The 23,011-nt window shown below is 43.4% G+C and overlaps 1 protein-coding gene across 2 annotated transcripts in view; it reads left to right on the top strand.

Moving 5' to 3' along the window:
• LOC137377553 (magnesium transporter protein 1) overlaps positions 1-22,521 on the top strand; it is a 53,385-nt gene extending 30,864 nt beyond the window's left edge. For both annotated transcript variants that reach the window (XM_068047286.1, XM_068047287.1), the window contains exons 7-10: positions 9,905-9,968; positions 16,183-16,257; positions 18,849-18,939; positions 21,104-22,521. In XM_068047286.1, the coding sequence (XP_067903387.1) occupies positions 9,905-9,968; positions 16,183-16,257; positions 18,849-18,939; positions 21,104-21,119 (246 nt within the window). In that variant the 3' untranslated portion in view covers positions 21,120-22,521. The remainder of the gene's footprint in view (positions 1-9,904; positions 9,969-16,182; positions 16,258-18,848; positions 18,940-21,103) is intronic.
• The last annotated feature ends 490 nt before the right edge of the window (positions 22,522-23,011 follow it).

The raw sequence follows: 23,011 nt of genomic DNA, 5'->3' as shown, positions 1-23,011 counted from the left end.
CTCAAGAAACTCTCAAACTTATCTGGAGTTTGAAAGAAGTAAGCAGCTGGCTTTTGACCAGTGGCTGAGGGCTTTAAAAATACAACTCAGCTATGAGAATCTCAGGGAAGTAATTCTGTTAGAATTTAAAACATTCTCCCACTCTCCAAAAAGACCCATGTAGAGGAGCAGAGAGCCCGGCAAGCGGCCATTCTGGCCAATGAGTTTGCTTTAATTTATAAGTCGGTTTCCCAGGGGAGGACCTTTGCTAATCACCCCCACAAATCTGAAAAGGACAAAGGATGGGAAGGTGATAGCCCAAGTTGTTCTGGGAAAGAAAGGAAAGCAGGAGACGCAGGGGGCCCTCCTCTTGCCAAACAGGAAGGTGCTGGGAGCAGGAATGAGACCTGTGTATATCCATTGTAATAAAGTAGGGCATTTAAAAGCTGATTGCTGGAAACTAAAGGGAAAACCGGGAGGGTTAATCAGGGCACACCCGCTCAGTAAAGAAGGGAACTTGATGGAAAGCCCAGCAGAACAAGCTGTGGCTTTAACGCAGTAAGAGTGACACCCAGAAAGCTTACGGCTGCAAGTGCAGGAAACTTGAATAGGATTCCTGAAGGTTATGAGGGTTTTGTGTTTGAAGGGAAAATAACCCCATACCTGTCAAGTGGGGCAAGCAAGCCCATAGTAATTCTCAGGGACACAGAGGCCACTAGATCCCTTTTACTGGGAATAGGCCTGATCTTTCCCCCAGAGAGTGCAAACACCAGAATGGTGGTGAATGGTATTGGAGGGCAGTGTATGCCTTAACCTGCACACCAGGTGCGCCCGGTGTGCGACTTAGTTTTGGGACTGGTGACCATAGGGATTGTCCCTAGTTTGCCTGTGGATGGGGTGACGTGCTGCTAGGTAATGATTTGGCAGGGGTGAAGGTGGTAGCCCCCCACCCCCCCATAGTGAAAGAAAGACAGCAGGAGGTCAGAGAGACAGGGCAGTGGCAGGAAATGCAGTTTCCCTGATTGTGTAATGGATCAGGCCATGATCAAACCAGCTCCCCCAGAGGAAACTCAATTGGCACTGCAGGCAGATAACCAGGTCTGTCTGTCAGACTTTCTTCGGAAAGTTAGGAGATCCAGGGAATGGAGTAAATGAATTTTCCCTAGTGAAGGCTCAGTGAGCCAACCCAGTATTGCAAGAGTTAGCACAGGCTGCCCAGTCTGAAAGTGAAGCAGAGGGAGTCCCTGATTGCTATTTAAAGAATAGGGTACTGATGAAGAAATGGAGTTCTCCTCAAAGACCTGAGAGCAAGTGGACAGTTGTTTACCAATTAGTGATACTGGAGAGAAATATGAAGCACCCACAAGACAACAGTAGTTGTACATGCTGGTATACGAAAGACCAAAGCCTGCATAAGACAGCGGTTTGACTGGCCAAAACTCCACAAAGATGTGATGGAGTACTGCAGGGGTTGCCACATGTGCCAGGTTGAGGGAAACCCCAACCTACAGTGAAACCTGCACTCCTAAGTCCTGTACTGGTGTTAGGAGGACCCTCCGGCAGAGGGCTGGTGAACTGTAAGTGAGCCCCGCCGAGAACAAAAAGGGACAAGCAGGCACAAGGCTGGCAAAAGGTTAGACAGGGAAGGGGAAAACTTGAACAAGGCAAGTTAAAGGAAGTCCTGGAAGAATCCTGGATGAAAACCCCTACTGTCCGGTCAGCCAACTCTGAAAAATGTGAAAAGTTAGACCCCACATCCTCCTACATAAATGCAGACTCTGGAAGCACCCCACCAGAGTTGCTAACCGCATTTACAGGAACCTGCAGAGACCAAGAAGGACACCTAGGGGGCAGAGAAACTGAGGGTGATGCCTCACCTAGTCAAAGTGCCACAGAGTAGAGTCTGCACAAATACCTGCAGGCAGGAGTGCCCCAGAGGGCAAAGCGGAGAGTAGCAAAGAATCCTTCCCCACAGTCAGAAAAAAGAAAAACACTCATTTCCCCCTAAAGTCAAAAGCCTTTGCATGACTCAGCAAAGCACTGAAGGAGAGTTCAGGATAGACCCACCCACTACTGACTCTCCTGACAATAGAATTAGCTGAGCAGGAACAAAGACCCTAGGCAGCCATGGAAATGGGCAAATGGAAAAGAAACTTCCCCAAAAAAAGAACCGCATGTTTATTGGGATGCCAAAAAAGGGGCGATTTTAATATGTTTTAGGATTTGTGAATGAATGAGAGAAATGCACGTTTTTTTCTGTATCTTCTATATTCTTTCGACCCTTTTAATGAAATGCGCCTTTTCTCAAATTGCATTTCAATCCGCTGGGTGTGGAGGTGTCATGCTAGGCCTCCACCTGCCAAGCATGAGGCACATTAATTTTGTCATGAACATTGATTTTAGACTGTTACTGGAGTGAAGAAAGGACTTGTTAAACAGATCAGCCGTGGCTGGAAAAGACATTTGCATATTAATAGACGGTGCTTGGAAGGTCAAAGGACCATTCCCTGACACATTCAACCCACAATGGACCTTGATCAGGTATTGTGTGAAAGAGGAGCATTCCAGAGACTACTAAGGTGATACAGTCCAAGACGTGGTCAGACCAGTTAGTCAGATGACTTAACCTGCTTGACAACCTGGGTTTTTCTGAATTGTACCAACAGTTTGAACTCAAAGTCTGTTTGCTCTTGAATTGAGAAGATCTCTCCTGTCTGCTCCCATCTCTTTCTCACAAGCCTTTGAATCCCAAGAGAGAAAAGTCTCCTACAGCAAACAAGGTTTAAGAAGAAAACTGAGCCCCAACGAAAAGCAAGATCTATCTACAATCAAGGACTCTACAGTGAGTTCGAAGAACCCTAACAAAAACTCTTTAGATATTGCCTCAAACTTTTTCACTTTATTTTTCTTCTCTTTTCTGTCTCTGTTTGCATATGTGTATCTTGTATCCGTGCTAGCGTGGGTGCGTTTCGTATCCGTAGGCATCAACCAAATTAGAGTTTAAGATTAAATTTTAATAAATTTCTACCTTTTCTTTAAACCTAAGAAAACATTGCTGGTTTCTTTGCCTTATAATTGGAAAGTGGTGAACAAGGATTCACCAAGGGGGAGTTGAAAACACGGTGTGTTTAAAATTAAACCTTGTTACGGCAAGACCAGGTGAAGGCTGAGAGGGACCCCTGGCCACCTTTCTCCCCTGGCCGTAACACATATTTCAGAATTATTATTTTTTTTTAAAGAAAAACAAATGACATTTGGATTTTCAGCAGATTAACCGGGTCATTCATTCCCCAAAGGCTACCTCAGTAATCACATTGCCATATCCAACTGGTATGTCGCTAACACCAAAACCTTACAGTGACATTTTCTTTCAACTCATCCCCTTTCCACAATTCAATCTGGCACTTTTCTCTTTTTTTTTTTTTCCCCCCATGCCAACTAAGTTCAGGATGTTACTCATCTTCCACAGCTATATTCAAATGGGCACTTTCTTCCCTTAATATTTTTTCCTTTTCCATCCATTGCCATTCCCCTATTGCCATCCATTCTTCTGTCGCATCTGGCCTTAATGGATTAGAACATGACAGAGCACCTCATTCCTTAGCGGCACTCATGCCACTGATTCTGAGAGCTGTATACAGTAGTTGGGAACTTGAGATTTTTCCCACATTACATAGTAGCCAGAATCACTCCCATTAGTGGCATTGAAGGGAGAGGGATCTCCGTCTAATCCACTTTAGCAGGACTAGCAGTTATAGTGGGGACCTGGATGGGAGTGTAAGACAGTAATAGTGAACTCTGCAGGAGGAGCTCAAGTTCTGGGTTTCAGAGCTTGAGTGGTAGCTATGGTACATCCACAAGACTGAGTTTCATGGATAGCACATTTCTAGAGCTGGTCACGCCGCAGCTTAAAGGTGTGCAGGCAGAGGGGGATTGGGGGACCGCCAGACAGTCAAACAAGACCAGGCAGATAGTGCAGAAGTCCTCTGAGTGCATCTGTCTCTCCAACCGATTTATTCAGTTCTGACTACTGGTGTGAGTGATGGATCCGGCTGCACTTCACAGATAAACCAAGTCTATGGCACCGCTGGTGACTCAACCGTACAGGGGGGCAGGAGGAATATTGGGAAAGCCGCAGTGATGGGGGTGCTATAGTTGTGAACATGCAGACATTTCTGCGGCCGCAGATGTGATTCCAGGATGGTATGTTGCCTCCCTGGTGTCAGGGTCAAGGATGTCATGAGCAGCTGCAGAGGAATGTGAGGAGGGGTGGGGCAGTGGTGAACATCCAGCGGTCATGGTCCATATTGGTAGCAATGACATGGATAGGAAGAGGAATATGGTCTTGCAGGCAGACTTTAGGGAGGAGTCCAGCAAGTGGGACCTTTAAAGGTAGTAATCTCCAGATTACTCCTGATGCCACGCAGTAGTGAGTATAAATATAGGAGGACAGAGCAGATGAATGCTTGGCTGGAGAGATGGCACAGGAAGGGAGGACTTTAGATTCCTGGGACATAAGGACATGTCGTGAGGGAGGTGGTGTCTATACAGGCTGGATGGGTTGCACCTCAACAGAACTGGGATCAATATCTTCAAAAGCAGTTTGCTAGTACTGTTGAGGAAGGTTTAAACTAACATGGCAGGGGGATGGGAACCTGGATTAGACCTGTATTAGAAAAGAGAAACAATGTTCACAAAGGATGGGGAGAGGCAAAAATCACAAATAAGAAATAGTAAGGTATTAGGTGGGTTCAGACTAAGAGGGAATCTTTCTTTCTTTGGTCTCCTTGTCTCGAGAGACAATGGGTTAGTGCCTGGAGGTGGCCAGTGGTTTGTGAAGCAGCGCCTGGAGTGGCTATAAAGTCCAATTCTAGAGTGACAGACTCTTCCACAGGCGCTGCAGATAAAATTGGTTGCCGGGGCTGTTACACAGTTGGCTCTCGCTTTGCGCTTCTGTCTTTTTTCCTGCCAGTAGCTAAGTCTCTTCGACTCGCCACACTTTATCCCCGCCTTTATGGCTGTCCGCCAGCTCTGGCGATCACTGGCAACTGACTCCCACGACTTCTGATCAATGTCACAGGACTTCATGTCGCGTTTGCAGACGTCTTTAAAGCGGAGACATGGGCGGCAGGTGGGTCTGATACCAGTGACGAGCTCACTGTACAATGCTTCCTTGGGGATCCTGCCATCTTCCATGCGGCTCACATGGCCAAGCCATCTCAAGCGCCGCTGGCTCAGTAGGGTATATATGTTGAGGATGTTGCCCGCCTCGAGGACTTCTGTGTTGGAGATACGGTCCTGCCACCTGATGCCAAGGATTCTCCAGAGGCAGCGAAGATGGAATGAATTGAGACGTCGCTCTTGGCTGACATACGTTGTCCAGGCCTCGCTGCCATAGAGCAAGGTACTGAGGACACAGGCTTGATACACTCGGACTTTTGTGTTTCGTGTCAGTGCGCCATTTTCCCACACTCTCTTGGCCAGTCTGGACATAGCAGTGGAAGCCTTTCCCATGCGCTTGTTGATTTCTGCATCGAGAGACAGGTTACTGGTGATAGTTGAGCCTAGGTAGGTGAACTCTTGAGCCACTTCCAGAGCGTGGTCGCCGATATTGATGGATGGAGCATTTGACGTCCTGTTCCATGATGTTCGTTTTCTTGAGGCAGATGGTTAGGCCAAATTTGTTGGAGGCAGCTGCAAACCTGTCGATGAGTCTCTGCAGACACTCTTCAGTGTGAGATGTTAATGCAGCATCATCAGCAAAGAGGAGTTCCCTGATGAAGACTTTCCGTACTTTGGTCTTCGCTGTAAGACGGGCAAGGTTGAACAACCTGCCATCTGATCTTGTGTGGAGGAAAATTCCTTCTTAAGACTTGAACGCATGTGAGAGCAGCAGGGAAAAGAAGATCCCTAACAATGTTGGTGCGAGAACACAGCCCTGTTTCACACCACTCCGGATAGGAAAAGGATGGGGAGGCAAAAATCACCAGAGTAAGAAATAGTAAGGTATTAGATGGGTTCAGACTAAGGGAATGCAATAAGTTTTAATTTAGGTTTACAGTGCATGCATGTAAATGCACAAAGCATGGTATATAAGATTGAGCTGCAGGCACAAATAGCCACATGGAATATAATGTGGTGATAACGGCGACCTGGCTCTCTCAAGGGCAGGACTGGGTACTAAATATTCCTTTTTACAAAGTGTTCAGGAAATTATAGGGAAGGAAAGAAAGGAGGATTGACATTAATGATGAAGGAGAATATTAGTGTTGGAAAGAGAGGATGTCCTGGAAGAGTCAAGAACAGAATCTATTTGGTTAGAGAAAGAAACAATAGAGGTGTGTTACAATACTGGGTGTATTCTATAGGCCACCAACTAGTGGGAAAGATAAGGAGGAGCAAATTTGCAAGGAAATTAAGGAGGTACAGGAACTATAAAGTAGTGATAATTGGAGAGTTTATCCCAATATAGACTGGGATAGAAATAATGTAAAGAGCAGAGGGGCAGAAGAATTTCTGAAGTGTGCCCAGAAACATAATCTAGATTAATATGTTTCCAGCCCAACGAGGAAGGCACTGCTGGATTTGGTTCTGGGGAATGAAGTGAATCAAGTGTCAGTAGGGAAACATTTAGGGGAAAGTGATCATAGTATAATGAGGTTTAGGTTAGCTGTGGAGAAGGATGAGGAGCAATCTAGAGTAAAAATACTTAATTGGATGAGGACCAATTTCAGTGGGGTGCGAACGGATCTGAAATCAAAGATTGGCAGGCAAAATTGCAACAAAATAACCGGCTGCTTTTAAAGTGGAGGTGGTTCAGGTTCAGCCGAAGTACATTCCCACGAGGGAAAGGTGGGACACTCAAGCCAGACCTCCTGGATGGCAAAAGAGATGGATAGTAAGATGAAGCCAAAAAAGGGTTTGTATGACAGATGTCAGGTTGATTATACAAGTGAGAGCCAAGCTGAATATAGAATGTTCAAAGGGGAAGTGAAAAAGGAAACGAGAGGCAAAGAGGGAATATGAGAAGAGAATGGCCGCTATCATAAAAGGGAATCTAAAAGTCTTCTCTAGGCACAAAGGAAGATGTGGTTGGAGGTCAATAATCTCAGTCTCAGGACATTGCTTCAGGAGATCCTCAGGGTAGTGTCCTAGGTCCAACCATCTTCAGCTGCTTTATCAATGACCTTCCCTCCATCATAAGGTCAGAAGTGGGGATGTTCACTGTACGATGTTCAGTACCATTTGCACCTCCTCCGATACTGAAGCATTCCCTGTCCATATGCGGCAAGACCTGGGCAACATTCAGGCTTGAGCTGATAAGTGATAAGTAACATTCGTGCCACACGCATGCCTAGCAATGACCATCTCCAATAAGAGAATCTAATCATCTCCCCCTGACATTCAATAACATTACCATTGCTGAATGCCCCACTATTAGCATCCTGGGGGTAACTATTGATCAGAAACTGAACTGGAGTAGCCATATGAGTACTGTGGCTACTAAAGCAGGTCAGAAACTGGGAATCCCCCAACTCCATCTCCTGACTCACCAAAGCCTGTCCACCATCTACAAGGCACAAGTCAGGAGTGTGATGGAATACTGTCCATTTGCCTGGGTGGGTGCAGCTCCACTAACACTCAAGAAGCTCCACACCATCCAGGACAAAGCAGCCCGCTTGATCGGCACCCCATCCATCAGCTTAAACATTCACTACCTCCAACATCGGAACACAGTGGCAGCTGTGTGTAACTTCTGCAAGATGCACTGCAGCAATGCACCAAGGCTCCTTTGACAGCACCTTTCAAACCCGCAACCTTTACCACCTAGAAGAACAAGGACAGCAAATGCATGGAAACGCCACCACCTGCAAGTTCGCCTCGAAGTCTCCCACCATCCTGACTTGGAAATATATTGCTGTTCCTTCACTGTTGCTGGATCAAAATCCTTGAACTCCCTCCCTAACAGTACTGTGGGTGTACCTGCACCAGATGGACTTGCAGCGATTCAAGAAAGTGGCTCATCACCACCTTCTCGAGGGCAGTTAGGGTTGGGCAACAAATGCTGGCCTTGCCAACGATGCCCACATCCCATGAAAGAATTTTTAAAAGGTGAAAGGGTAGTAAGAGGAGGGGTGGGGCTGATCAAGGGCCAATGAGGGGATCTACACATGGAGGTAGAGGGCATGACTGAGGTACTAAATGAGGAAACGGACGCAGACAAAGTCATAGTGAAAGAGGAAATAGTTGAGATAATGGATGGGCTAAAAATTGATAAGGGATGTATTAGGCTGGCTGTGCTTAAATGTTAAGTCACCAAGACCAGATAGCATGCATCTGAGGATGCTGAGGGAAGTAAATGTAGAAATTGCAGAGGTACTGGCCAAAATCCTCCAGTCTTCCTTACATATGGGGATGTTGCCAGAGGACTGGGGAACTGCAAATGCTACACCCTTGTTCAAAAAAGGGTGTGAGGATAAACCCAGCAACTGCAGGCTAGTCAGTTTAACCTTGGTGGGAAAGCTTTTAGAAACGATAATCTGGGACAAAATGAACATAACTTGGACAAGCATGAATTAATGAAGGAAAGCTAGCACGGAATTGTTAAAGGCAAATGGTGTTTGTGTAACTTGATTGAGTTTTTTGTTGAGGTAACAGAGGATTGATGAGGGCAATGTAGTTGATATGGTGTACATGGGCTTCCAAAAGGCATTTGCTAAAGTGCCACATAATAGGCTTGTCAGCAAAGTTGAAGCCCATGAAATAAAAGGGACAATGGCAGCATGGATATGAGGTTGGCTGAGTGACAGGAAACAGTAGGGGTGAACAATTGTTTTTTGGACTAGGGGAAGGTATACAGTGGTATTCTCTCAGGGATTGGTACAAGGAACACTGCTTTTCTTTATATATAACTTACCTAGGCCTGGGTGTACAAGGCACAGTTTAAAAGTTATTGATAACACAAAACTTGGAAGTATTGTGAACTATGAGGAGGAAAGTGATAGACTTCAAGAGGACAAGGGCATGTGGCAGATAAAATTTAATGCAGAGAAATGTAAAGGCACAGATTTTGGTAGGAAGGATGAGGAGACCATATAAAATAAAAGGCACAGTTCTAAAGTGGGTGCAGGAACAGATCTGAAGGTATATGTACACAAATCGTTGATGTTGGTTGAGTAAGTGGTTAAAAAAGATATATGGAATCCTGATCTTTATAAATGGAGGCATAGAGTAGAAAAGCAAGGAAGTTATGATGCATCTTTATAAAACACTGGTTCAGCCTCAACTGGAGTATTGTATCCAATTCTGAACACCACACTTTAGTAAGGATGTGAAGGCTTTAGAGAGGGTGCAGAAAAGATTTACAAAAATGGTTCCAGGGATGAGGGACTCCCGTTACGTGGATAGATTTGAGAAGCTGGGTGTTCTTCTGCTTAGAGAAGAGAAGGTTGAGAGGAGTTTTGATGCAGGTGTTCAAAATCATGAGAGGCTTGACAGAGTAGATAAAGGGAAACTGTTCCCATTGGCAAAAGAACGAATGGTGAAATGAAAAACTTTTACGCATTGCATGATCAGAATCTGGAATGCACTGCCTAAGAATGTGGTGAACACAGTCTCAATCATGACTTTCAAAAGGGAATTGAATAAGCACCTGAAGAGAAAATTTGCAGGGTTATGGGGAAAAGGATTGGGGAAGTGGGACTTGCTGAGTTGCTCTTGCAGAGAGTCAGCACAGATGTGACTGGCTAAGTGACTTCCTTCTGTGCTGTTGCCATTCTATGATTTTGTACTGAAGAGAGATTGAGGGCCTAAATGTAATCTACAGTTTAGATTGACCATTTTATAACCCCAAAAGCTGTAAGATGGTAAAATTGAAATCTTAAATGAATGAGCCTTTAACCATTGTTGCTTTTTCTATTTGCAGAGTTACATTCATGGAAGCAGTCAAGCGCAGTTTGTAGCTGAAACACACATTGTTATTTTGCTGAGTATCCTTTGGCCTTGACTGTAGCACAATGTTTTAAATATTGAAGAGCTATCAATCTTTGCTGGGAATAGAAAATGATCATTAATTTAATAACTATTATTTACAGTTTGTTTGAAATTGTTTTCCGTTTTTATGGTTAAGATCTTTTATGTCCGCTCCTCCTCCTCGTTTACCTGGTTATCATAAAAATGCAGGATCAAAAGTACCCAGTCACCTGCAAGACTGCCAACCTAAGATTTCCAGTTTGGTCTGCTAATTGACTGATATTCATAGCTGCTGGTGGTTGAGCATCATCCACTCTTGGATTGAGCACCTAGATAGAGAGCTGAGATGGGGGCATCACATATTTTAGGATGAGCAGAAGAGTGGCGAGAGGTAGGGATTGATTTGAGGATCATGTCCTATAGGTTATATTTACAAGATATTTACAGTATTAGTGGAGAAATTTGTGACTTTGGTTGAATCTTCCTTGTGTGGAAAAAATGGTGTGGCATCTAAAAGGGGATGAAGGAAAAAGTGATTGGGATGGGACATGACCAAAATGTAAATCCCAGAGAGAACAGTAGGGTTAAAACTACTTTTCCACGGAATTATAAATACAGCATAATCAGGTTTTGTTATTTAGAATTATAGACTGATACAGGACAAAAGGAGGCTCATCGTGCCTGTGCTGGCTCTTTGGTAGATCTAAACAAGTAGTCCCACTCCTTCTGCTCTTTCCCCATAGCTCTGCACTTTTTCCTTTCAAGTGTTTATCCAGTTCCCTTTTATTATTGAATCTGCTTCCATCACCCTTTTCAGGCAATGAATTCCAGACAACAACTTGCTGTGTTTTTTTTTTAATGTTTCTTCGTGTCGCCTCTAGTTCTTTTGCCAGTCACCTTAAATCTGTGTCCTTCAGTTACTGACCCTTCTGCAACTGGAAATAGTTTTTGCTTACTTACTCTATTGAAACCATTCATGACTTGAAAAACATCTACTAAATCTCCTCAAACCTTCTCTACTTTAAGGAGAACAGTCCCAACTTCTCCAGTCTTGCACTGAACTGAAGTCCCTCATTCCTAGTACCATTCTAGTAAATCTCGCCTTGACACTCTTCCTAAAGTGTAGTGTCCAGAATTAAAAACAACTTCATCTGAGACCTAAACAGTGTTTTAGAAAGGTTTAACATAACTTCCTTGCTTTTGTATTCTGTGCATCTTGACAAAGCCAAGGATCCCATATGCTTTTTAACAGCCTTCTCAACTTGTCCTGCCTTTCAAAGATTTGGTGTACATACACCCCAAGGTCTCTGTTCCTGCCTGCCCTTGAAAATTATACCATTTAGTTCATATTGCCTCTACTCGTTCTTCCTACCAAAATGAATCACTTTACACTTCTGTGTTAAATTTCTTCCATTTGTCTGTCCATGTCACCAGTCTGTCTCTGTCTATGACTGAAGTCTGTTGCTATCCTGATCGTTTACTACAATTGAATTTCACATCATTTTCAGACATAGAACATAGAACAGTACAGCGCAGTACAGGCCCTTCAGCCCTCGATGTTGCGCCGACCTGTGAAACCATCTGACCTACACTATTCCATTTTCATCCATTTGTCTATCCAATGACCACTTAAATGCCCTTAAAGTTGGCGAGTCTACTACTGTTGCAGGCAGGGCGTTCCACGCCCCTACTACTCTGTGTAAAGAAACTACCTCTGACATCTGTCCTATATCTATCACCCCTCAACTTAAAGCTATGTCCCCTCGTGTTTGCCATCACCATCCGAGGAAAAAGGCTCTCACTATCCACCCTGTCCAACCCTCTGATTATCTTGTATGTCTCTATTAAGTCACCTCTTCTCCTCCTTCTCTGTAACGAAAACAACCTCAAGTCCCTCAGCCTTTCCTCGTAAGACCTTCCCTCCATACCAGGCAACATCCTAGTAAATCTCCTCTGCACCTTTTCCAAAGCTTCCACATCCTTCCTAAAATGCGGTGACCAGAACTGCACGCAATACTCCAGGTGCGGCCGCACCAGAGTTCTGTACAGCTGCAGCATGACCTCGTGGCTCCTAAACTCGATCCCCCTACTAATAAAAGCTAACACACCATATGCCTTCTTAACAGCTCTATTAACCTGGGTGGCAACTTTCAGGGATTTATGTACCTGGACACCAAGATCTCTCTGCTCATCTACACTACCAAGAATCTTCCCATTAGCCCAGTATTCTGCAATCCTGTTACTCCTTCCGAAGTGAATCACCTCACACTTTTCCGCATTAAACTCCATTTGCCATCTCTCAGCCCAGCTCTGCAGCCTATCTATGTCCCTCTGTAACCTACAACATCCTTCGGCACTATCCACAACTCCACCGACCTTCGTGTCATCCGCAAATTTACTAACCCACCCTTCTACACCCTCATCCAGGTCATTTATAAAAATGACAAACAGCAGTGGCCCCAAAACAGATCCTTGTGGTACACCACTAGAAACTATACTCCAGGATGAACATTTACCATCAACCACCACCCTCTGTCTTCTTTCAGCTAGCCAATTTCTGATCCAAAGCACTAATTCACCTTCGATCCCATACTTCTTTATTTTCTGCAATAGCCTACCGTGGGGAACTTTATCAAACGCCTTACTGAAATCCATATAGACCACATCCACGGCTTTACCCTCATCCACCTGTTTGGTCACCTTGTCAAAAAACTCAATAAGGTTTGTGAGGCAACACCTACCCTTCACAAAACCGTGCTGACTATCTCTAATGAACTTATTCTTTTCAAGATGATTATAAATCCTATCTCTTATAAACTTTTCCAACATTTTACCCACAACCGAAGTAAGGCTCACAGGTCTATAATTACCAGGGCTGTCTCTACTCCCCTTCTTGAACAAGGGGACAACATTTGCTATCCTCCAGTCTTCCGGCACTATTCCTGTCGACAATGACGACATAAAGACCAAGGACAAAGGCTGTGCAATCCTCCTCCCTGGCTTCCCAGAGAATCCTAGGATAAATCCCATCTGGCCCAGGGGACTTATCTATTTTCACACTTTCCAAAATTTCTAACACCTCCTCCTTGTGAACCTCAATCCCATCTAGCCTAGTAGTCTGTATCTCAGTATTCTCCTCGACAACATTTTCTTTCTCCACTGTAAATACTGACGAAAAATATTCATTTAACGCTTCCCCTATCTCCTCCGATTCCACACACAACTTCCCACTACTATCCTTGATTGGCCCTAACCTATCTCTAGTCATTCTTTTATTCCTGATATACCTATAGAAAGCCTTAGGGTTTTCTTTGATCCTATCCGCCAATGACTTCTCGTGTCCTCTCCTTGCTCTTCTTATCTCTCCCTTTAGATCCTTCCTGGCTAGCTTGTAACTCTCAAGCGCCCTAACTGAGCCTTCACGTCTCATCCTAACATAAGCCGCCTTCTTCCTCTTGACAAGCTCTTCAACTTCTTTAGTAAACCACGGCTCCCTCGCTCGACAACTTCCTCCCTGCCTCACAGGTACATACTTATCAAGGACACGCAGCAGCTGCTCCTTGAATAAGCTCCACATTTCGATTGTGCCCATCCCCTGCAGTTTCCTTCCCCATCCTACGCATCCTAAATCTTGCCTAATCGCATCATCATTTCCTTTCCCCCAGCTATAATTCTTGCCCTGCGGTATATACCTGTCCCTGCCCATCGCTAAGGTAAACCTAACCAAATTGTGATCACTATCACCAAAGTGCTCACCAACTTCTAAATCTAACACCTGGCCGGGTTCATTACCCAGTACCAAATCCAATGTGGCATCGCCCCTGGTTGGCCTGTCTACATACTGTGTCAGAAAACCCTCCTGCACACACTGGACAAAAACAGACCCATCTAAAGTACTCGAACTATAGTATTTCCAGTCAATATTTGGAAAGTTAAAGTCCCCCATAACCACTACCCTGTTACTCTCGCTCCTGTCAAGAATCATCTTTGCTATCCTTTTCTCTACATCTCTGGAACTATTTGGAGGTCTATAGAAAACTCCCAACAGGGTGACCTCTCCTCTCCTGTTTCTAACCTTGGCCCAGACTACCTCAGTAGACGAGTCCTCAAACGTCCTTTCTGCCGCTGTAATACTTTCCTTGATTAACAATGCCACACCCCCCCCCCCCCCCCCCCTTTTACCATCTTCTCTGTTCTTAGTGAAACATCTAAATCCCGGAACCCGCAACATCCATTCCTGTCCCTGCTCTACCCATGTCTCTGGAAAAAAAACATGTCTGTCCTTGCTGTTCAACCTTCAGTCCGTTAACACCCTATTTGTACTAATGCTTTGTCTTTCAACACACCATTAACATATTGTTTGCCTTTGCTCCTTGACCTTTTGGTCAGCTATGTGGCCTTGTCCAATCTACACCTTCTCCTTTGTTATCTCTTGCCCCACCCCCACCTCACTTGCTTATAACCTTTGACATTTCTAATATTTGCTAGTTCCGAAGAAGGGTCACTGACCCGAAACGTTAACTCTGCTTCTCTTTCCACAGATGCTGCCAGACCTGCTGAGTGGTTCTAGTATTTCTTGTTTTTATTTCAGATTTCCAGCATCCGCAGTATTTTGCTTTTATTTAAGTATTTTTGCACTTGATTATTGCTTGTCCTTTTGCAAATCTGTTTGACATCTTATATCACTGTACCCACGTGCTCTCCCACTGAAACATGCTCTACTTGCTCCACCTCATTCCCAGAATTAGTCCAATGAGGAAGGTAACCGTGTTGGACCTGTCAGGAATTCTTCCCCCACTTTGTCCTTTGCATTGTTACTATCCCAATTTCTATTAAAATAATTGAACTCCCCCATTATCACTACTCTGTACTACTTGTACCTGTCATTTGCCTCCAAATTTGCATCCCTATCTCTTTCGAACTACTCAGTGGCCTAGTGTATACACCCAGTAGCGTTATAACTCTTCTGTTCCTTAATTCTAACCAAATAGATTCTGTCTTTGACTCCTTAACTACATCCCTTGCCAGTGCTATAATTTTTCATCAATACTGCTACCTCCTTTTATTTTCTTTCCCTATATTTCCAGGATACCTTATAACCAGAAATACTAAGTTTCCAATCTTCTTCTCCTTTGAGCTAGGTCTCTGTTTTTGCCACAATCTCATCATCCCATGTGGAACTTGTGCCTCCAGCTCACCAACTTTATTGACCATATTATGTTCATGTATGCTCATATACTCAGTCATTTACGGCGCAGAATGAGGCCATTTGGCCCTTTGAAACCCAATTTCGACTGCCTCACATTTTCGCCCATCTGATCTCTCCTATTTCTGAACTATTTACTCTAGTGCCATTTGTCTCTCTTGGTCTTCTGTGCCCCTATTTATCTCATTTATCCTGGTGCCCCCCTGCCGCTTACTATTGCAGCCATGTATTGAGAGCCATTGATTTGCAAAACTAGAGGCACTGCCATCTTATCGTCTCGTGCATAAAGAATGGCAGTGTTTTTGAAAAATCATCTGGCAGCATTCTGAGTGACAAGTGATCCAGATTGTATTTTATTTTTTTAAACTTGTATGCCAACACACATTTATGGAAGCCATTACACAGCAAATATATATTCTGTCTGTGGTTAGTTACAAACATGAGATTCCCTGCTGAAATTTGTCAGGCATTTGCACTGCTTTCAGGGTACTTTTGAAGATCCATTTTAAAGACAACATGAATCCCTTGCATCTTATCACTTGAGAATATTAGTGACATCAGTTTCAATTTGTCACAGTTATGACTTTCTCATCTTGATGACAATACAAGGATGATGCGGAAGACATGTTACAAATGGAAATGGGCCAGGGCTGTCTTGGAATGATCATACTTAGGCTTAATAACCAGAAATACTATGACTGAGTATATGAGCATACATGAACATAATATGGTCAATAAGGTTGGTGAGCTGGAGGCACAAGTTGCCACATGGGACGATGAGATTGTGGCAATAAAAGAGACCTGGCTCTCAGGAGGAGAAGATGGGAAACTTAGCATTTCTGGTTATAAGTGTTAAAGTGGTACTTTAGCATTTGGAAGAAATTTTGAGTGACCCTATATTTCCTTGGCAATTAACTTGTGTTTTTCAGTAAATGCATTTGTGTTAACCATAGGATTTTAAAGGTGTTCTGTGACAATAATTGATCTGAATTTGCAACAAGTTCTATCTTAACCAACAATTGCAGATGCTGCTATAACATTGGGCATGGTGCTTCTTCACGAAGCAGCAACATCTAATATGGAAATAGGCAAACGAAGAAGTAAGTACAAGTGCATCTGTGTGTTGGCTTCTAGTTATTAGAAGTGGTTAATTCAGGGGAATTGTTAGGATTCATACATCTTTTTGCAAGCATTTATTTTATCAATACTTGAAAACTTTTGCCAGATTTTGAACAAGCTTCAGAAAAATCTATTCTCATCAAAAACTGGCTACTTCACTCCATACGTTTGCAAAATGTTCCAGCCATTCTCGAAAGTGTTGACTCTTACTGGGGTATGAGCGAAGTTCGTAACTTTTGCTAAAGGATAATGTAAATTGTTAATTGCTACTCCTAATGAATTATTAATCCTCATTTTAACAAATTCTAACACTTTTATTGCAACTACGAGAATGCTTTATTTCTCAAATCAGTTGAGCATGCACGCATTGTACTGTATAGAGTTGGTATGAATCTGCAGAGAATTGTAAGTTCTGCAGAGTTTTTTTCCATGAGAATTTGCTACACCCAAATTTCTTTTTTGCATTAATCAAGCTGCCATCCATATCTTGTCAATAGTCCATGGTAACCAAATGCAGAAAATAAGATCTTGGTAAATTCATTTATGCGCTGTTGTTCAGAGAGGCAGCATTTCCCCAAATTAATCTTTCACACATGATAGCAAGAAAGACACATTTGTTTTGAGTTTGTGGTAATAGCAATAAGTGTAGTGAATTAGATTTGTAATAGTGTGCTGTCTTGTATAATACAGTTTGTCCACGTTTTCTGGTCGGTGGATTGAATTGGTGGGCAGAGCCTTGTGCACGTGCCTCAGGTACTGGCCCCCAGCCTCAGTTATTGGGATGATACCCAAAGAGAAAAGTTGAAGGAGTGAACTTCCAACGGCATGTAGTGGTGATCTGCACAAGGGCACGTCCTGGGAGGGATGGGCGGGGAAGCGGCATGGGAGGGATGGGGATGACATAGGAAGAAGGGGTGGGACAGGGATGTTATGAGGGATGATTGAGTATAGCTGGTGAGGAATGACATGGGGTGGATGGATGGAATGGGGATTTAAAGTATTGATGCAATAAAGATACTAATTTTGCCGCAGATGTTTTGTGGGTCTCAGCTAGTCACTTTAATATACTTTATGGTTAAGGAATAGATGTGAACGTTCTTCCCCTTTTTAAAGACTGTTGCAATGAATTAACTATAGCATCCCTTTTTGATTTTGGAAGCGACCTCCGCTGCCAACATATTTGAGATGTGACAGTGCCATGGGACAGGCACAGTCTTCTTCGGCACTGGCCCTCTGACATTTGCAGAAAGCTCAACTGCAGGCAGTAGACCTTGCCTGCTGGGTTAGCTCGTCTCCTCGCAGGTGGTTGCTCCTGGCACACTGTGACCTTCTGCCCCTCCCCCATTACAAGGCTGCAGGCCAGCAGGTTGCTGATTTTCCCTGGCCAGTTATCCTTCTGTCCCTCTTTGTGGTGTAGTCTTCCTCAGTAGACGAGCTGCCTCCAGAGTGGGCAATTCCCATGACTGCAGTGCCCCAGAGGTGTTATGAGGACAGATATTTGCAGCCTGCTGCAAGGACAAGCACTCAACCCCCCTCCCCCCACCTCCCGCACAGAATAAATAATGATACTGTGGCCCTGCCAGGAATTTCAAACACTCCGATGAACCCTGGTGAACCAGCAAAAACAGCCCCAACCTTCAAACAGCACACCAATCTATCAGAGTAATGAAAAAAAAGTACCTCCCACTCCTTCACAGATACACTGGTTGCTGCTCTTTTAAAGCTACTGGGTTCCCGACTCTTCCTCTTTTATCCCCCCCCCCCCCCTCCCCCCAGCCCTTCGACTCATTTGACAGACGTAAAATGTGGCAGCCGACGTAAAATGGCTGTCAGTTGGAATTTAGACTACCCCAATTGGCCCTTAATTGCTGCAAAGTGGACGGCGAATGGCGCCTCAATCTCGTCCACCATCCGACCTACGTAAGATGGGGATTGGCCGCCATGACGTCGGGGACCCAACCCGACATCGCCCCGCTATTCTTCGCCTCAGCCACCTTGGAGGGTGCCCGTTTTGTGCATGTAAAATTCTGGCCTTTGTGGGGGAAGGGGGGGGGGGGGTGGCGGAATGGAGCCAGTGATTGCAGCCATTGAGGAGTGAGGCAACACTCGGACTGGCATCATTACATAGTGATGTCGCCGTGCGCATGCACAGATTCATACTGGCAAGCTGGCAAATGTTCGGATGCATTAATGATGTCAGCGATTGCTCTGTGCATGTTCTGCATTGTCAGGAGATGCTCCGTTATATAAGTTGTATAAATATATAAAAAGTTGAGGCCCCAGCACTGATCCCTGTGGCACACCACTCATTACTTGTCAACCAGAAAATGACCCATTTATGCCTACTGTTTCCTGTTAGTTAGCCAATCTTCTATTCATGCCAATATGTTACCCCCTACACCATGAGCTTTATTTTCCACAATAACCTTTGATGTGGCACCTTATCAAATGCCTTCTGGAAATCTAAGTACAGTACATCCACGTATACATGTGATTGATATAGACTGTAATAAGCTTGTGAGGCTGTAGTGGTTTAGTGATCCACCTTTGGTTTTTACTCTTCGCCCTGCAGTTTTGTGTGTGGCAGGACTAGGACTCGTTGTATTTTTCTTCAGCCTGATGTTGTCCATTTTCAGAGCCAAATACCATGGATATCCTTACAGGTGAGTTGTTAGCATATGCTGTTGTTTTACAGTGACTGAATCCCTCATCAAAAAATTAAAATCTGCGTTTGTTCGGCATGTATATATGCGTCATTTCCATTTCAAACAGGAATTGCAACAGTTACTTCCATTGGCTGCACTCCTCTTTAAAGCCTCTTTCATTTACTTCAGTGCAATTGATGTACAGCTGTGATTAGCAATGAAGTTATTGCATTGTGTACATTCAGACATTGGTGGATATTTTAGACTAGTTTGTTTCAAGATCTATCAGAAGTTTTTTTTTCTTCCTTTCCACTTCCTTTTTTTGTTACTTTGCTATCAAATTCAACAGAGAGCAAGAAGGAAATGAGTTTTACCTCCATGCCCCCTCTTTTCTCTAGCTATTGTACCCCCATCGCCATCCGTCTGTTTGCAGCTGGTCAGTGACTGCAGTAATAAAATTGAGAATCCTTTGATTTAGCTCATCTCAGCTTGTCATCTCCGTCATGTACCTAATAACTTTAGAGTTAAGGTACCTTGAAGATGTGCCTAGTATTGGCAGATTGGAATTGAGTTAATCAATCCTTTTTTAGCGTCTCATTTTAACCAGATACCTGAGCTAGGTAGTGCTTCATGGCGTTGTGGCTGATTGAGCAGGCAGTTGGTTCATTAACATGATTTGGAAGACTGGGTCACTGAAAATAAGAATTCTTCCCATTCTGCTGTACATAACGCTAAAAATTAATTCCCTAAAGGGTAGGTTGATCCTATCTGAATGAGAAGTGGGAAGCTTACCACTGCTGTTCCTTAGGCTGATACAGTTTTAGCTACTTAAACTCCAGCAGTACTCCTGTACATACTTGATGACTTTTGCCAACCTGGACCTCAGCTCTTGGGGATTTAGATGAGGGGAGGTCTCCCTATAGAGATTGTGCACTCCATACCAGTCAAGCACAATTTCTACCTGATTGGATTTCTTTGGGGATTTCAAAATGCTCTCTCGCTCTCACTGGCGTCCTCATCTCGAGTGACAATGGGTAAGCGCCTGGAGGTGGTCAGTGGTGTGTGGAGCAGCGCCTGGAGTGGCTATAAAGGCCAATTCTAGAGTGACCAGCTCTTCCACAGGTGCTGCAGAAAAATTTGTTTGTCGGGGCTGTTACACAGTTGGCTCTCCCCTTGCGCTTCTGTCTTTTTTCCTGCCAACTGCTAAGTCTCTTCGACTCGCCACACTTTAGCCCCGCCTTTATGGTTGCCTGCCAGCTCTGGCGAACGCTGGCAACTGACTCCCATGACTTCTGATCAATGTCACAGGACTTCATGTCGCTTTTGCAGATGTCTTTAAAGCGGAGACATGGACGACCGATGGGTCTGATACCAGTGGTGAGCTCGCTGTACAATGTGTCTTTGGGGATCCTGCCATCTTCCATGCGGCTCACATGGCCAAGGTTATGCCTGTTGCACATGTAGCTGACTAAAAAATGTAGTTGGTTCTGTGAAGGAGTGCTATAAATATTTTTTTTTAAAGTCTGGCATGTCTAGGAGTATGTACTTACTAAAGCTCACTTCTGCTTTAAAAGACAAGGTTACTCCAGGGAAATGTTCTTTGCTTGAAGTGTTCATTTTATATAAGAAAATATTTTTTTCTTGGGAGAATTTTAATTGGTTCTTTAAAAAATTGATTTCTTACCAACATGGAGACTCTAGGATTGGGACTTCCTTGCTTCTGAGCAAGTCTTGTGCTGCTCTGTAGGAAATGGCAGGGGCGAAGAAGATTGGAGTTGTGGGTTTCTAGGAAGCAACACTACCATTTGGGAAGTTGATAAGATTCTGCCGAGTCTAACACACGTGCAAAGCAAAGGAACACTTTGAGAAAAAAAAAGTACTCCCTTAAAGTTTCCTTCTGTTTTTACAATTGCAGTCTTGCACATAAGTTTTTTTTAAAATTCTTTCACAGGATGTGAGTGTCACTTGCTAGGCCAGTATTTGTTGCCCATCCCTAATTGCCCTTGAGAAGGTGGTGATCCGTAAAACTGTAACTGAAGTGTTATATTGAAATATTTTTCTTATTTTAAACTTATTAAAATGTTCTACTGAAGTTAGCTACTTACATGTTTAATAACGTTCCAGCATGTTCACTAACTGAATCCATTTTAAATTCTGGCATTTTATCCTTTTGTCTTTTTAGCTTTCTTATAAGTTAATCCTGGAGACGTGGGCAGAAGCTAGAAGGACAGCGCCATGGCATGAGAAGTTGAAAATATACATGAAGTTAAGGAGAGTTTAGTAGTGTTCCAGACTACCTCCCACTGTAATTGCAATTAAGGTGTCTCAAAGGAAAACTTGAACCAAAGAGAGCCTAGAGTGCCTTAGTAGATTTTTAAGTTTACTGTCGGGCAACAAAAATATTTTAAAAATAAACCATTTACGTATGAAAATATTTCAAGGTTTCCTGGGGCAAAATTAAAAATAATTAAACACTGATCTGCAGTTTTCAAAAAGGTATGCAATTTCTGTTGACTAAAGTGCCTTAAATGGAATTGTTCATCAAGACTCAAAGGGCTGATTTGCATACTGTTGAATTTTTATTAGTTGGTGAAATGTAATATTGAAATATAATTTTCAATAAGTTGACCTAAAATATTACATTTCATTGTATACATTGGGTCATTTTCTTTAATAAATACTGTGAACCTGGCTGTTGCATTTACAATAAAAAGATAATTTGATGTCTGTGATAACTGGGAAATAACTTCAGTCTCTAAGTTTTTTTTAAAAGCACCTTGATGCTTGTGATCATCTGGGAATCTTCTGTGATTGACTCTTGATTGACTGACTGTGTATGGAGAATTGTTGATGCAAAATATTAATGCAACTGAGCTAAATTAAATGAGTGGGAATGTGTGGTGCAGTAGATCAGCGCGCTATCCTGTCATCTCTGGACCTGGGTTCACAACCAGAAAGATGTTAGTTGATTGAAAATGCTGAGTAAGATGCTAGCTTAATGCCTTAATTTTTATATTAAATGTAAATCGGATACAAACTGAATTAACTATCTCATCCAATTGTACAATTAGATTTAATTTTCTTTCTAAAAACATTTCTGTGAATGCATATTTGTGCTCCATAAAAGGGACAAGTATCATTAGAATGAAATAACATCTTTTGCAACCAGTACTGATATCGGGCATCTCCATTTCAGGTATAGCCTGGTACAGCTGTAAAGTTAAAGCTGCTGCAGCCATAGATCAGGAATGTCCCATGTGCAGTCCTGAGTCAGAACCTCTGGATCAGGAAAATTTCCCAGAGTTATCACTCCTGATCACAATTCAGTGAGCACTGCTACAAGTGTACATGTGGATGGAGTCTGGCTAAGCTATTCTGGCCTTCACAGTGGAATTGCCTCCTAAGACGTGTGTGGAACTGGACCCTAGCAAGATGTTCGTGCCTTCAGGAGAGAAGTAAAGAGGAGTAAACAGATGACATAAATTGGGAAACCAAGCTTTTGAAGAGGGAGAAAAGAAGCCAATTATTCCTAAGTTCTATATACATGTAGCCGCAATGTGATTTTCCTTTCCTTGAATAAACTTAGTCCAATCCCTCAAAGTGAAATGATGGGTTCTTTGAAAACAATTTACATCATATCTGAAAAGCCACTGTGTTCATGAAAAAGGTTTTGGCAAACATTTTTTTGTTCATAATCATGACTCAATTTGTCATACTAGCATATGATGTCATAAATAATATGTAAATTCCTGACTTTTCTCCATCTCCAAATGAACTTTGGAGATGGTGCTAGGGCGAACAAAGGAGTTATTTGGCCCGGGTTCAATTCTGGGTACTGCCTGTGTGGAGTTTGCAAGTTCTCCCTGTGTCTGCGTGGGTTTTCTCCCACAAGCCAAAAGACTTGCAGGTTGATAGGTAAATTGGCCATTATAAATTGTCACTAGTATAGGTAGGTGGTAGGGAAATATAGGAACAGGTGGGGATGTTTGGTAGGAATATGGGATTAGTATAAATGGGTGGTTGATGTTCGGCACAGACTCGGTGGGCCGAAGGGCCTGTTTCAGTGCTGTATCTCTAATCTAATCTAAAT

The sequence above is a fragment of the Heterodontus francisci genome, chromosome 15 (genome assembly GCF_036365525.1).
Source record: "Heterodontus francisci isolate sHetFra1 chromosome 15, sHetFra1.hap1, whole genome shotgun sequence".
NCBI classification, from domain to species: Eukaryota; Metazoa; Chordata; class Chondrichthyes; order Heterodontiformes; family Heterodontidae; genus Heterodontus; species Heterodontus francisci.
The sequence above is the reverse complement of the archived record's forward strand: the minus strand, read 5'-3'. Positions and strand labels throughout refer to the sequence as shown.